This window comes from Solea senegalensis, linkage group LG10, assembly GCF_019176455.1.
Source record: "Solea senegalensis isolate Sse05_10M linkage group LG10, IFAPA_SoseM_1, whole genome shotgun sequence".
Classification (NCBI taxonomy): Eukaryota; Metazoa; Chordata; class Actinopteri; order Pleuronectiformes; family Soleidae; genus Solea; species Solea senegalensis.
Window position 1 is genome coordinate 9,042,426 of NC_058030.1, and position 16,510 is coordinate 9,058,935.

Sequence of the window (16,510 nt, forward strand, 5' to 3'; positions counted from 1 at the left end):
CTCAACATAGTTGCAAGTTGTGGATTGGCTCTGTGAAGAGTCTATCTAAGGTCAGCAACGATCAAGCTGCCAGTCAGGTGACATCACATGACGAGATTGATTCCCCTTTTAGCCCAGTTTGTGTGTTTGTTTTGTAGATATTTCTGTGAATACGTGCATGTGAATCACCCATTTGATTTTGTATTTGTGCTCAATGCTTGAAAGAAATGAAATGTAAAATGAGAAGGAAGGGGGTGTGTGCACGTGTGTGTGCGTGTGTCCTTGCGAAAGACCTGTGCTCTTAAAAGGCCCTGCCAAGGTTGTGTTTGCTGTAAACAAGGACACAGGCCCGGCAATTACAATTAGGCAGTTTCAAAATTCCCATTGTGGGACAGTCAGTAAATCCTGCATATATGATTTCAGAAAAACAAAATCAACTCTGATTTTAAATTACATGGAATTCAAACAGGTTTAGCCCCAGTATTTATTCATAATTTAAATGCTTGCTGCACTGAAATCACAGATTTGGCAGGATTTATTGTACCACAGAAATTAAAGCCTTACTCCGTCTGGTTACGTATCCGATAACAAACAGCTGATGGTATATCAAGGAGAATACCTCTGGCAGGAAGCACGAGCAGAGGCAGCAGAGAAATAAGCCCTATGAAATCCTCTCCTTGATCGCTTACACCACCCTCGTCTCACACCACCAACAGCACACTAACACACATGCAAAACATGCACAACAAACCTAATAAAAATGGCCTGAAATAGACTGTCATAGACTTCATTCATTACTTTGCCAAGATAGGTGAGTGAGGGACAAAGACTATTTAACCAATTTAGCCTGCTTGGTTTAAGCTATAGGTGCTATACGATGAACAAATTAAGATAAGAACAATAATTTCATTATGATAAAGCAATATTTGAAAATGCAACACCTATACTAATTTCTTTCAACAGTGTTCACAACAGGAATTTGTGCAAGTATCTATGATACGATGTGCATATAAATACTTCAGTGCTGGTTATGAAACACGGTTTAAAACAAGGGCTCAAGCAAGCTCAGCTTTCACTTCATTAGTGTGAGTGTGTGTGTGTAGTATAAGAAGGTAAGTACAGGGGGCAAATGTGTGGCATTACTATAACTGATACAAACTACATACCAGTAGAGCTTCATGCCATGGTATTGTATTAACACAGAATTAGTATTGTAACTTGGCATGCTCCATGAAGTTACTTTGTTTTCTTACCTCATATATGAAACTAATGCATATTTACAGTATATGCAAGAAAAAAGTGGAACAAATTGTGTTGAGTTATGACAATAGAAATGTTTGTTTGCATGTCAGAAAATAAAATGCTAATAGATGAGTGATTATAGCAACAGTTCCAGGCAACACAGACAGTTACATCACATTAAACCTGTGCAATATACTGTTAGACTGTTACATAAATTATTATAATACTATAGTATTATATCACTACTTGATTTTACTTTATTATTACTACAGTGGAATGTGACTTTTCAATAGCTCAAAATATACTGCAGTAAATTCACCGGCATACGGCCGAGACCGACATTACTCGTCATTATTTATGGTACACCAAAGCTGCCAGACAGAGAGACAGACAAAAGAAATGTATGTGTGTATCTGTGTAAACTGCAAACAAGCAGAGAGAGAATGTAAGAGATTAAGTGAAGTGAAAAGAAGGAAGGAAGCAGAACGCTAAAGAAACAAAAAAAGAGAACTTATAAGCCATCAAGAAACGTTTTCCAGTGTTTGAAAAACATCGGAAGAAGTTTACTTGGCCGGATCCCAAACGTGTCCAAATGTGTTCACTGTGAAAGTGGTAATGTAGAAAACATGAACTAATATCACTGTCTGTTTATGTCTGATGTCTGATGGTCAGATACAGGAAACTGATCATTCCAGAGCCAACACAACCATAGCCACAAGAATACTTGCACCTATATTACATCACAGATGTTTTTCAGACTTAGTCCCAACCTTCTGCCCATATATCTATGACACACTGACACTCTCTCCCTTTGGACCTGATTCTTTCCTTATTTTTTGTAATTGTGAAACCACTAGACTTGGAGCATGCACGCTGCACATAATTCCGATATTATATTAAAGTGACTCTGTATGGTCGAAAGAGTATTCATAGCAATTCTCTCCCTCTGTTGCTAGAACTACAAAGATACAAAGCACTTTGCAAAACCAGCATGGTGCTTTTATGCAGACAGACAACAAAATATAGAAAAGCACGCTGACTTGAACAGACTTGAACACGTACTGCACATACTGACATGAACTTAGTCTGAGAAAATGAGAGAGAGAGAGAGAGTGAAGGCAAGAAAGCCTATTAAGCAGGTCCATGGTGTTAAAAGGTGAGGCCCACACCACAGGTCACATTCCCAAACCAGCAAATCTCCCTGTACCCGCCGTGATGGGACGTCCTGTTACTATAGCAACCCAAATGTCATGGTACTACAAAGAAGGGGGAGGGGGGGACACATACAACATCAGGTGCTGTACATCTTTCCTCTTTTGTGTAGGAAACCCTTGCACTATTATGCGGGAACTATTTGTTAGTGAACAACAAACATGCTGTAGAAGTACATGACTTAGTGCTTTCAGAGAGAAATCATAAGGTCATAAGTTATGATGTAATCATGATGTCACAATGAAAACATACTGTATCAGAGGAGATAACTACTGCTTATTTAAATGGTAAATGTATGTCTCTATTTATATCGCACTTTTCTGCCATTTTTTTCCATTCACCCATTCACTCATACATCATACAGTGCAGCATGTTTCCTATCACCCATCTTTCATACCCATTCACACTCTGCAACCCCATGTTGCAGCCGTCAGGAGCAACATGGGGTTAAGTGTCTTTCCCAACACTGGCATGTAGACTAGTGGAGCCGGGAATCTACCCCACAACCTTCCAGTTGAAAGACAAATCGCTTTACCACTGAGCCACCTCCCAATGACATCGTTGTTAAATAAAAAAAATGTCTGATTGATTACATACTGTGTGCAAAGGTTATTTGCATTTATATTATTTATATTGAGTACACCCTTTACAAGACAATGCAAAATTGTGGTTAACTCCAAAAATTATACGATCTCGCTCTTGACAATAAATTGAGATAACGCAACTAACTTCAAAGTGGTGACTATTACCTGACTAAATGTGTTAGTGACCACTCATTTCATTTAATACAGATGGATAAAAAACATCCATTGCACGGTTGCAGTTGAATTAATAAGGTAGTTTTCATGCAGCTCTGGCAATGTTGGTATAAACCAATAAGCATATCATCTTGTGGAGTTGGTCTGGTTCCCCTGCCCTCCTTCTCTTGGGACTGAGTCAGTACAACAACACAGGGACAACATGTTTATTTATAGACTGAGACTTGGAGACTGGGAAACATTCCCCTCTTGGAACACCCTGTCTGTTTTTGATACCACATATTGAGAGATGTGATTTTAAATCTCTGAGATGGAAATTTTCAACTTTTGTTGTTACTTTTCCTTCATTATTTTCATTTTAAAACACAGTAGCTGTTACTGAGATGATACTACAATTCAGAATTAACGTGCCTCTGTAAAAGTGTTTATTGGGATTAATACTGAGTTGGTTTGAACTTGAGGTCATCAAATTTACCTTTTCCCACTCAACACACAATCTAATCTGAAGATCACGTGTAAACAACTTTGTCAGGGGCATGAAAGCCCAGGGACGATTCCTGATAGTCACACCTCCGGCTTTGCCAGGCATTCAGACACAAAATATTTGCCTTGTCCACAGGAGGGAGTTCCTGTCTCTACACTTCTGATTCCTATAATCTGATGACCTGCTCCTCACCCCTAAATCCGTTTGTGATACGTTACCACATTGGGGATGTATTTTTATTTTTTTTTATGTAACCTTTATTTATACAGGTTATCTCACTGAGACACAGGGTCTCATTTTCAAGAGAGACCTGTCAACAGTTGCAATTCCCCCAAGATGCTATGGATGATGTGTCTGGTAAAGCGGGATTAGTGGAAAGACGGGGAATCACAGAGCAAAGAGCAGATATCAAAATCAATGGGACATGAGTCACATTAAGACCATACTAAGGTTATGTTTTCCATGATTTCCAAAATTGGAGGATGTCAATCGGATGAGAATATGGAAGATTGACACATGAAAACTTCAACTAAAAATAGGGTTATTTTATTTACTTTATATTGTTTAGAAGATTGTCAAATATGCTGGGTTTGATCAATTGTATTCATCCACTATCTACCTTAATCCTAACCCATTGTTCTAATCCCACTTCTCATACTGATGTTACCAAATCATCTAAATTGTCAAGTTAATGTTTTTTTTTATGGAAAAAGACAGATAACTATTTATCTGTTTAAGGTCCATCACAGAGAGGCAGCAGCAAAACAACTAGACCAAAGTGGATTAAAGAAAAAAAGAAAAGTTGACAGAAGATTAGTCCCATAATTTGGAAATTTACAGTGTACAGTCATAGGTGAAGGGAGAAGCGGGGGTTGGGGGGGGTGAGACGAGGGGGCACAGTAAAGGAAAGTGGACCAAAGCCATGATGAAGGAGAATAAAGGAGCTGGGAGGTTTAAGTGAATCGGTCAGCACATTCCCACAGCAGCTTCCAGCCAATCACAGCATGACTTCAGACTGAGAGACCTTACACATACACACCAGTATATTACAGTGTGGTGTAAACATCTGCTGATATCCACATAGGCAATACTACAAAATTAATTATTGAGCAACACTCCAAAGCCAAGTTAGGTTCCCTACGACACAGCCAGTCAGCAGCGCTGAGATATGGACTTGACCCGTCTTACTGTGCAGGATCTAAATGGACTGTCCTTTTCTAAATGGACACTAGCTTGTTAAGAGTCTGTTTATCTTGGGATTTAGTCATACCAAGAACGTTTCAAATGAACTGTCTATTACTGCACAAACACACTCAAGACTGGCACCAATAGTTCTTAAATAATTCACTGTGATCACCAACTGTTTTATTAAAAACAATCAACATTCATCGGAACATCTGTGAATTATGGTGAATTATGGATTATATAGATTAGGTTGTGACCAATATGTAATGCAGCTCTTTTCTGCAGTATGCAAACTGTCTCTAAACTGACAGCTGTTGTCAATAAAGCTCACGATGGTCCAGACTCTGACAAGTTTCCCAGCATATGCTCATAAAACATAGAGATGAACAAATCAATTTAAAGGTGCTAGAAGAATCATTCACCATTCATGTGCCCCATACATGACAGGAACTGGTGTCAGAAATCAACCTAATGATGACGAAGCCAGAGAAAAGGTCAGAGGATCAGCAAAGTTAATGGGATTGTTCTTTTAAGGACTCTTGGGTATCGCCACACATTATCCGAGACTGATGACACGTTTTTTTTGTCCCTTAATTATCACGTTATGTAACAATATTAGTTTGATATTTCCCACCGGATAAATTGCAATTCACTTTTGGCATAATGACAGGCAAACTATCTAAAGCCCAGTAATCAAACACGGTCCAGTGAGTTTCACCGTCTGCTTATGTAACACAGCAGAGGCCGGTGGCTGGAAATCAGGTGGACACATTTGTCAGCCCAGACAGGAACAACGCTGGCCTAATTGGGTGTGATCCATACAGTGGCACCACTGACTAAAGAGGGAGATTAAAGGAGCTGGCAACAACAGCAACAGCTGCGATGCAACTCCAGTAAACCCCACATGTTTCCAGCTCTGCATAACAGGTGATGGGATTCGAAATAAGCAAACAGTAGTTAAAACAGGAATGATGGGCAGCTTGTTAGTTACTGTAGCTACAGTGTTGCATCCAAGTTTCTTTCCAGGCAGACTGGAAAATGTAAACAATAATAAGACAGAGCTGGGAAATATGGAGAGGGAATTAAGAGGGCCAGTGAGATTACAGTAATGTCATTTACTCTGTCGGTCTTGAGGTATTATGCAACTATATATCTAAAATCAATGTAAATGTAAACTCTTAAGTTGGTACGAACATATGAAAGGACTGGCTCTCATGTAAAGTAGTGTTGGGAAGAAGTTGCATTGTGAAGCCCAAGCTCATCCTAAACTTCAGGAACCATGTTGAGTCAACAAGTGAGTTACAGGTGATGTAAAATATTACATTCAACTACAACATTCAGAGTTTAAAATTATTACTGAAATTCCAATTCAATATAATGCAGGAGTGTAGTTCAAGTAGCGTGCCAGTCTTATTGTTGAGTGTAAATGACAAGGTGACAGTAACAGAGCACAAATACATTAGATTTGTCAAATATCCACCAACAAAGAGAGAGAGAGACCTTGGCTGAAGCTCCGTGTTTTGTTTCCCTGTCTGGGGGAAAAGTATCAACAATGTCATCAACTTCCACTCTGCTTTCAGGCTTCTATGTTTTTGTTCACTTTTGGTCAAGAATTTTTTAGGCCCTTTAGATACAGTATTGCTCAGTATTACCCACACTTTGCAGCTCCCTACTCTGTGCTAGAAATGCTGAGATTTTGCAGGCCACAAATGGAAGTTAACATACTCGCTGCATCATTGTGAAAAACATTTAGATACACTTAGAGCATCAGAACATTTTAGCTGTACATCACTGTATATGTACGTTTAGGAGCAAATGGAGGCTGCAGATGTATTTAATTACCACCCAACTAATTCTAGTTATTATGAGAATTAACTTTAATCACCATCACAGTAACATGTACTGTCATTGAGCTGGTGCAAGATTTGCTACATGGCATGTCCACACAACACAAACACGCACACAAGGGACTGACCCAAATCAAACGCTCAGGCGTAACCCGTGTCTCATTTTAGTAACGTGATGTTTTTGTCAGGAACAAATTGTCCTTGTCTGTGCCTCTTGAGGCCCAACATGAAGGAGCCACTAAAAGCTGGACACAGCATGGTGCAAATCTCACCTCCAATAATAAAAGGTTAAGGACCTATTTACACAACCTGCAGCACCCACTGTGAGTCGTCTTCATTAATGATCCATCACATAAATACACATACAGCACCTTTTACACAGCATGAATCCTTCTGTACATGCACAAAATACATTCTGCTGTCGACTCTCCTGTCACATGCTACCAAAGCTGTTCACTCTTTGTAATGGGCATGATTCTCTCTACTTTTCTTTTTTTAGAAAAGAAGAGAGAAAAGAAGAGAGTTTTTGAAATTTGTCACCTAAACCTAAACATTAGCAGATGAGTAGTAAGTAAAGTAATAATCAGATGAGGCGCTCAGAGAAGTCATGTCATGGTTACAGTGACCACTGGAGTAATGAAAAGATACACAGAGACTCAAGTTTATATATGCAGCCTATGAAAACACGTGTGTTTTTTAACATATTTAGACATATGGATATTTAATATAAATTTTAACAATACTGAGTAAGTAGTAAGTAATATAACTAAAATAACTGCACATAATTTCAAAGCGATTCCCAAAACAAATCCTTATCTTAGATTGGCTTTTAAATTAGTTTCCCAGGAGGAGGTAACTGTACACATAAATATGTACATTTGTATATAAATTGCAAAACGTAAACCTTTTCTAAAGCTTGACAAAGATCAAGATCAATTTAAAAACAGGAAAATACAACTTGTGCTCAAAAATTAAAGACGTCAGTGCCACACACGTCACAAACTGTCGTACGTTTTAACAAACCGTATCACATCCTTTGGGTAAAGTTACAACAATGATTATATAATTGTTCAGCTCTCAGGGCCCCTGACATTAACCTTTTAGTGTGCGATACATTCTCATATTACGGTAAACTGAAAGAGAAACCTTTTGTTACGAGCTGCTAATTTATTTGAACTTGCTGCTTCATAGGATATGTTCTGTTGACCTGACAAAACATTTAAACAGAGAACAGAGAACACACACAATCAAGAACACTTCTTTTTTAATGAAATAAATAGAACACCATGCCAGAGTTGCTGAAGTTATCTGCGTTCCCCTTGAAACATGTACTTTTTCCCAGTCATACAATTCCAGAATATACTGTATTCTCCTGATATACTTCGCAATATCATGTCCTACTACTGCCTTGTTTGTATGAACTGGCCCTAGTTGCCAGTTTACTTTTTACTTTTCATAGCAACCATGCTCCCTCCTTAAGGCTTGACAAGATAAACACAGAGGGGGGGTTGGGTACATTTCACAACTTTACATTGAAGTCACATAAACTTCACATCAACTTTTGCATGTATGATGTGCTGACTGACGTGTGTCCACGTCTCAGAAAAGAGATTCCAATGTCCAGGTGACTTCCTAGTAAAATAAAGGCTAAACAATGTAAATCATATTTTCTATCAAAAAAGAAGAAGAAGAAATAAAGTTGGCTTAATGTCTTAACTTATGCTCAGTGCCAGTTGCAATGTTCCAACCTCCAACATACTAACCAAAATATAATAACTGTCTGAAATTATACTGTCTGTGCTGAATGAAGTCAAAATGACACTCAAAAGTGAGATTTTACCAAATCTTTAAGCCCTCATTAACACCCACTCTCCTGCAAAGCTTCTCTGAAAACACAGACATCTGCTAATCACCACTGGTCACGTCTGAGGTATCACTGCGGTTCACTTACGCAACAGGTGAATAAAGGCAGAGACGTAAATCTCCATGTTAAAGTTAGGAAGAAACTGTTATTCAGACTGTAGTGTGCAATTCAGTGATGTCTTTGCAGAACTTTCCTGAAACAGCTAAAATCTGAACGTTCCTAAGCCTTAAATACCTGACTCTGAGGGCACTTCACTATTATTTGGCAGTGAAGCGAAGCTTAGTCCCTGGCTTGTGGCCCTCCGGCTCTGGATAGGTAGTTCTGAAGGTCAAGTTGATACGCGGGCCTCTGTCATGGTACTCTTTAGCCACTTGATGCTGCAAGGACAAAGAGAGTAAATATTAAATAGGTGACCTCTGCGCTCCATACAAAAGTCAGTCAGAAAATGTGAAAACAAACAAGAAACACCCATTTCTTAACATATAACCCATATGTTCAAGTCAAATGCATTCATTCCTCTTCACCTCAAAAGCTCAAAAGGAGGTGAAATGTTTACTTATCCACAGTGGCGTGAACAGAGAGAGTCCAGAACAGACAGAAATAACCCTGTATCCGTCCTCAAACAAATGATATGCTTAAGCAGGATTGACAGTTTTAGTTAAATATTTAGTGTTCACTTCCAAACCTCTACAAGTGAGCCAGGAGGGTTTGTAGGGCAGAGACAGAATTAATGGTGTGATCTTTTTTCTCTGGCAAGATCTTTATAGGAGAAATTAAACTTCTGTTGTTAAGATACTCACTGATGTGTGCCATAAAACACCTGTGACCTTCTCTTTTTTTCTTAAAACTCTTTCATTGTCTATGTAGTTCTCTCTCTCTCTCATTCCCCCATCCTGTTTTTATTTTCCCCCCTCACTCCTTGTAATTTACATGTGCTATATTACTGCTGCTGCTGCTGCTGCTGCTTTCCCATCTACACTAAATTGTCTGCGGTGTCCTCTCCTTACCCCATTCATACATCAAACTACTTTTCTTTCATTTGTGTCACTCATGTCTTCTCCCAGCAAAAGTTTTGTATCCTTCTAAATTTTTTACCTCACAAAACCTAAGCTAATAAAATTGAAAATGCATGACCTATTTTGGACAGAGAGGTTTATTCTTCCAAAAGGCTGACATGTATTAATCATGAAAATCAGTCGAGTGTAATGTCTTCTTCCTGCTGAGTACAACCCACTTGTTTTTAATAAAAAACAGCAAGGTACTCAAACTCAAACAAAGACTTTCCATCCTGTTTCATACACTCATGTAAACCTGGTCCCTGTCCCCGAGTGGTAAACAACTGGCTCTCATTATGCTGAAGCTTTGCTCTCCAGACCATTTCCCCCCCTCTCCCTGCCTCCCTCTCTCCCTCCATCTATCCTGCAAGTCTTGCACACAGGTCATTCCTTTCACATGTGATAAACACTGGCAAAACCACACATGCACACACACATAGACACGTAGAGTGACATCAGTAGCTACCTGATCACACCTGTGTTTACTGTTGATGTCTGAGGTTAAATGAGGTAACTGCTAAACATTACGTTTTAACTGTCCCATCATAACTATCAGCAGCTCAGAGCAGTCTTCAGTCTTCTTTAACTCATCTCCTTCTGCCAAAAAGTTTAAATCAGGCAGGTCAGTGTGGTTTGAATTTGAAAGTAAATATAGTATGTTATAGTGTTACCTATACAACTGTTATATGATGGATGAACACGTTTCAGTTCATAAAATACAGCTTTGATGCCGCCTTTCAATCTGGTAATAATGTGATTCACAGGGATATATATGAAAATGTCTTATAAAAGCTGTGATTACAGTAACTTAAACCTCAATAAACAAGGTGTTACTCCCTGTTTGTCTGTGTGCCCACTGCAAACAAGCAGTGGGCAGTACAGATGCAGTAAACAGGAAAACACATCTTATCAACTTCTCACATTTCTCAGGGTTTAGATTTTAGTTTCTGTGTCCTGTGGCTGATGTTTTTGTGATTAGCTATCTTGCCTGCATGGACCCTTGCATTTGACTGGTCAAGCCTACCTGCCAATCATCCTGTGTAGCTCCTCCCATCAGCAGCAGTGTCCCGTGACTCAGGGGAACCCGAATCCTCTCCACGTAAGTGTAGTCGCCGTTCTCCTCCTAACACATGAACACAAATGATGTACAATTGTCAAATAATGCACAAGACACACAAACACCTGGCACAATGCAGTGTGAAATGACAAAGTCAAAATTCTTTCTGTTGCCTCAAATAATTCAAAAACTAACCCACTACATATACATACTATAACAAATGAGATGCAACAACTGCCTCTGAAAAACACTAGCCCGAATGCTGCTGTTTTTGGAAGGAAAATGTAATAAGAGCACTTTTAATAAAACAACAGAAGCGGCCAAATGCAAAACTTTTAGCGTTCAAATGAAAAATATACTTAAAAAGTAACTGGATGCACAATCACTGACCACTTTATTAGGTACACCTGTTTTGCTGGTTTGCAACGCAAATAGCTTATCAGCCAATCACATTGCGGCAATGTATTTCTGCATGAAGGCATGATCAACACGACCTGCTTAAGTTCAAACTGAGCATCAGAATGAAGAGGAAAGGTGATTTAAGAGACTTTCAACATGGTGCGGTTGTTGGTGCCAGACAGGCCAGTCTGAATATTTTTGAAAACTGCAAATCTACTGGGATTTACAGAGACTGGCCCAAAAAACAAAATGTCCAGTAGGCAACTGGTCTCTGGGTGAAATGCTTTTTATTGATGCCAGGGGTCAGAGGAGAATGACCAGAATGGTTCAAAATAAACCAGCAGGCAAACACAGCTCACAACAGCTACTCAAGTAATCCTTTATTACAACCAAGGTATGCAGAAAGACCATCTCTGAACAAGCAATATGTGGAACCTTAAAGCTGATGAGCTTCAGCAGCAGAAGATGTGTATCTAATAAAGTGGCTGGTGAGTGTATGTTGTGCTGTTACTTACACTAATAAATAAATGAAAATACATTGGGAGCAGGGAAAGCAATTTAAAAAAAAATAATAATAAATCTCACTGGTGGTGGCTGCTTGCGAAGACTGAACATACGGGTGTCGCCCAGACTGAGGGAAGCAATGGTGGGTTTGACACCTAAAGAGGCCTCGTCGTCACTGTGCCAGCCAATGCTGTCATGGCCGTCCCGATACAAGTTGCACAGTAGGGAGTTGAACGTGCACCTGCTCGCCTGTTCCACTGCATCGCGGAGAGGTAACAGCAGTGGATGCCACTATACCATGAAAGGACATACAGAATTCAGAGAGTTCAATAGTTTATAATATCAAAGGGAAAGAATAAAAATGAGTTAATTGAACCTGTGTGTTGGCAGCCATTGTGGAGTGAGCGTATGTGTAGGGCAACTCCCCATACCAGCAGGTCAGCCTGGGCTCCTCGTATGCCTCACCTGGACAAAAAAAACAAAAACAAAACAACCACACACACACAAACATTTAATTTTAGAAGAACATGATAAAAACCAAGGTAAGATAATTTGAAGCTTGCATCTCTCAGAGCACCTGGTTCACAAAATGTAAAACCAAATTTCCCTTTAATCATCTATTAATCACAAATAGAACATTACTGTTGTGTACGTGTATGTGGGTTGTATTGCATTAGTAACTGGGTCAAGGCAATTTAAAAAAAATAAAAAACGAAATGAGTCATTTTTCATAGCTTTCTGCTGACTGACATCTACAGCCTGAGTAAGTTAGACAACAGCCAGTGTGGTTCTTAATGTGAATAATGGTCATCTCCTTTGTCACCAAGATCTATCCATAGCAGAAGGAAAGGTAAACATCCAGATGTAATTATTCTCTGTCCATCTTCCTCTGTTGCTCTTGGCTTGTGTCTCTTTCTCGGGGAACAACCAGATCTTTCCAAGAACCAATTATCTTCCTTTATTCCTATTTGACCAGCCATCTGGTACAAGAACATGGTAAAACCAAAACAAACTGCTCAAGCAGCCATCTCCTTTTATGACACTGGCTTATTTGGACCCACTGGAGCTAATATTTATAAACACGTGTTCATCGTTCATTCAACTCAAATAAGCTCTTTTGAATGCTGAAGGGTGCCATCAAGGGAAAACATTAACAAAACCATAACCCATTTACACAGACTTCAGTTTAGAGGCTAAAAGATATAGGATGTGAAAAGTGACTGGTGAAAGGTTAACGTGGTTTTCCACTAACTTTGTCCTTTACCCAAACATCCCATGACTCTTGTTGACTCTTGAGGCGGAGGAGTGACTGTCAGAGGATTACAAAACTTGTCGCTATGGTCAATGTTTAGAAATGTTATCCTGTTGTCATCATGTTGTTGTTGTGCTGCAGAGCTATCACAGAATTATACACAGGGTGGACAAGGGTGAGAGTGAGCTAAAAGAACGGTATATTCGGTGCCAGCAAGGCTGCATCTCTCAACAGTCTCAGTAAATACTGCTATTGTGGTGGATCAAAATTACATCCTCCATAGAGCTGACCCACCAAACATAAAAGGCTCATTCTGGGGTAATAAAAAAACAACAATTCATACAATTAGGTAATTGTTCACTTAAAAAAGTAAGAAAAATAAGCTTAATTTTACACACTGAACCTTTAAAAAACTCCTGTATATTTTGGTAATTTTTCAGTCTTCAAACATGAACTCTCATTTTATATGTACAATAGAAACTGCTCAACCATTAGAAACAGTACAGCTTCAGTGGGGAAATCCTTTACATCCTTCAATGTATGGTACATCCCAGTTTCACGTTAAATCCTTTCCATTCAAATCATTCTTAAGCCTGTGGTACGCACCCTGTCTGTAGTTGGTCTTCTGGGACCAGGGAAGCTCTGCTAACAGCTTACTGAACACACAGTCAGCCTCCTCTGGGGGAAGAAACCCAGGCAGCAGCCGGAGTCTGGACAGAATGCATACATGGATGGATATAAAAAAAAATAAAAACTCTCCTATAATATACTCTGATTAAAATGTGATTTTCTCAAACCAATTTAATTTTCTTCACCAAATTAGTTTTCTATCAAAGTTCCTAACTTTTGTTTCTTCCTTTTTATTTTGCTACCATGCAAAGCACTGTGGATTTTGAATAGTGCTCTCTATATATAAAAATTTGTTTTGTTTTTTACCAGAGAGTTCAAATCGAGTCACCCGCCTAACTTTTCTCATCATTTCAAATCAATACACTCTCTAATAAAGACAGCCGCCCATGTAGGTGTCAGTATTACTATATTTAAATGGTTTCCAATTATCTTTCAGTATGACAACAGATTGTTTATCCCGAAGGTTCATTGAGGGTAAATTTGCAAAATAACAAATAACAACAAAGCTAAAGTTTAGGACTAATGAAATCCCATGAAGAGGTTTTTTTCTCTCTTATCTTATTGATTATGGGATTTACACAACTCAATACACAAATTATTAATTATGGCTGCGGTTTAAGACCAGTTTTCCATCATAAATCATACAGTGCATCACGTATGTGTGCAATGTTCAGTGTCATTTAAAACATGGCTAATATAATATGTGAAATGGGGACATGACATTCAGCTACAAGAGCTGTAAAAGACACTGCTGTGGGATTACTGCCACCTAGTGGATTTAAAACTCTCTCACAGAGTTATAATCCACTGTAAATTAACTTTTTTCATGATATCATCACAGTTCATTCTCCTCTATTCACTTTATAAAAAATGTACCTCTCTGGGTGAGATTTATTCTTGAATATGTATTTGTACTCACCTGGACACCCCAGATGGTCCATTGCTGAGGACATGATCACCTGCCTTCCTGTCCAAAGCAAAATGATGTTCTTGAAAAAACTGAAACCATGTAACATAAAAGAAAGGGCTGAACAATTCTATCCAGTAAAGACACAAGTGTGCAACTTACTCAATCACCTTCTCAGCTGGAACATCTCTAACGGCCTGTAGTAAAAAAAAAAAGATGTAAAACTAAATTTGCATTTCACTGTATTTCAACAAGTTCTGAGAGACTAATTACTCCAATTATTAAGTGATTACTCCCTTTTCTGACCTATTGATGGTTTACCTTAGTAGGCTGATGATACTCAAATGTCTCACATGTCTTCTGTGGCCCAGATCCCCAAGAACCAGGGGCTGAGTGGGTACTTTGGGGTTGATGGTTGTTTGGGACTGTACCTTTTTAAAGTGACACAAGTGACGTGCTGGTCAAACAAACACTTTTATCCCATCCCCATGATTTATGTTTATACAACTGTGTAACAAATATTACAAATATGACTCAGCTATAAAGCGTTTGTTGATTTTTATTTACATCTATTTACAGTGCATAAAGAACCATGCGATATATAGGATTTTACATTATTATCTGTCCGATATGTGATACAGTAATTTTGACCAGTAGCGAACATATGCTTAATAAATTAGTGATTGTATGGTGTTTGGTTGAATAACTAATAAAACAACCACACACAGACGCATATATTACCTGTTGGCCTTGTGTGTTTTGGCAGTTGTTTGGCCCAGGAGCCCTGGACTCTAGCACGCTGACGTTTATCTGACATTACATCACATCTGCACATGGAGAAAGACGAAGCAAATTTACATTTAACATTGAAATGAACCCTCCACATATCAACATATGATCAAGAGGGAATAGAAGAGTATATCATTATTGTTATTGCACAAACACAATGAAATTAAAAGGGGTGTGTGCAACTCCTGTTTTCAATCAATGATTACCCACAAACTTTAATCTAGATTTAATTTTAATCAGTTTGTTGTTAAAAAGGACAAACCCACTCCATAGCCTATGGGCTAAATAACACATATTATGTCTTCCTTCCTCAGGGCAACCAGTTACAAGACTGCAGTGAGGGAACTGGCATCTGAGATTATGACAATTAAATAAATGATTGTAGTTAAACGTCTCTGTTTTTTACTTTAGCCAGGGAAGATACTTGGTTTCAGTCTGTCGGGCTGTGAGCACAACACTTCGTTGCCTTGCTAACTTAGCTAAACCTCCGTAATGTCACTTTATTAACCACTTTGTAAGAGTCAGAGATGAGATAAAATACTCGGTAAAAAAAAAAAAGTAATGCTGAATCAAACCTTGTCAAAAATCAAAAATTACTCACCTAAAGCCCTTACACAGTTCGACAAAACGGTTTCCAGAAGGGAGTTACAAGCTGTACCACAGCCATGACAGTTGTGCTCCACAAAAATAATCCCTACCCGCAACACCAATACAAAAACATGGTTCCGAGCCTCCCGTTTAAGGTCATTTACTACACTTTAAGTGATGTAAACTTGCTAAATCCATTTATCATTTTAATTTTTATTTGTACAAGCTTAAGATACCGGCCGACTTTACATTTTAGAGCAAAAAAAACAGATTCCAGCTCAGATTAAAAATTATACACTATTTTTTAGATCCAACAGTAGTTCAAGCACGTAGTTCCTGCTGATATAAAATTGAATATGTATTCATCCATCTTCCACTACTTCATGGTAATGGTGCTGTGACAATCTCAGCTGACATGATGGTGATAGGTGGGTCACACCCTGGGATGGTCCCCAGTCCATCACAGGGCCACATATAGAGACAAACAACCATCCACCCAGAGGAAACCGGAGAACCTGGAGAAAATCCAGACACACACACACACACACAGGGAGAACATGCAAACTCTGGCTGTCTGAATTATACTAACTAAATGATATTGTTTTGCAAGACTCAATGATGGGCAGCCCATTTGGGTTTGTAACCCAAAGGTTGCTGGATCAAATTATGGGAAGGGTCAAAGACTGGGGTGCCCCTGAGCAAGGCACCCAATCCCCCACTGTTCCCCAGGCAGTTTAGTGTGTGAACCCCATCACTAC

The 16,510-nt window shown here is 38.9% G+C and overlaps 1 protein-coding gene across 1 annotated transcript; it reads right to left on the bottom strand.

The window, feature by feature from the left end:
- Positions 1-7,954: 7,954 nt before the first annotated feature.
- On the bottom strand, positions 7,955-15,837 carry alkbh3 (alkB homolog 3, alpha-ketoglutarate dependent dioxygenase). Its single transcript, XM_044035220.1, has 10 exons — positions 15,766-15,837; positions 15,117-15,202; positions 14,697-14,806; positions 14,538-14,572; positions 14,388-14,435; positions 13,445-13,548; positions 11,963-12,051; positions 11,668-11,877; positions 10,651-10,749; positions 7,955-8,948 (listed from the first exon to the last, which is right to left on the bottom strand). Exons 2-10 carry the CDS (start codon positions 15,190-15,192, stop codon positions 8,829-8,831), a joined length of 891 nt encoding a protein of 296 aa, XP_043891155.1. The 5' UTR covers positions 15,193-15,202; positions 15,766-15,837; the 3' UTR covers positions 7,955-8,828.
- Between the last annotated feature and the right edge of the window lie 673 nt (positions 15,838-16,510).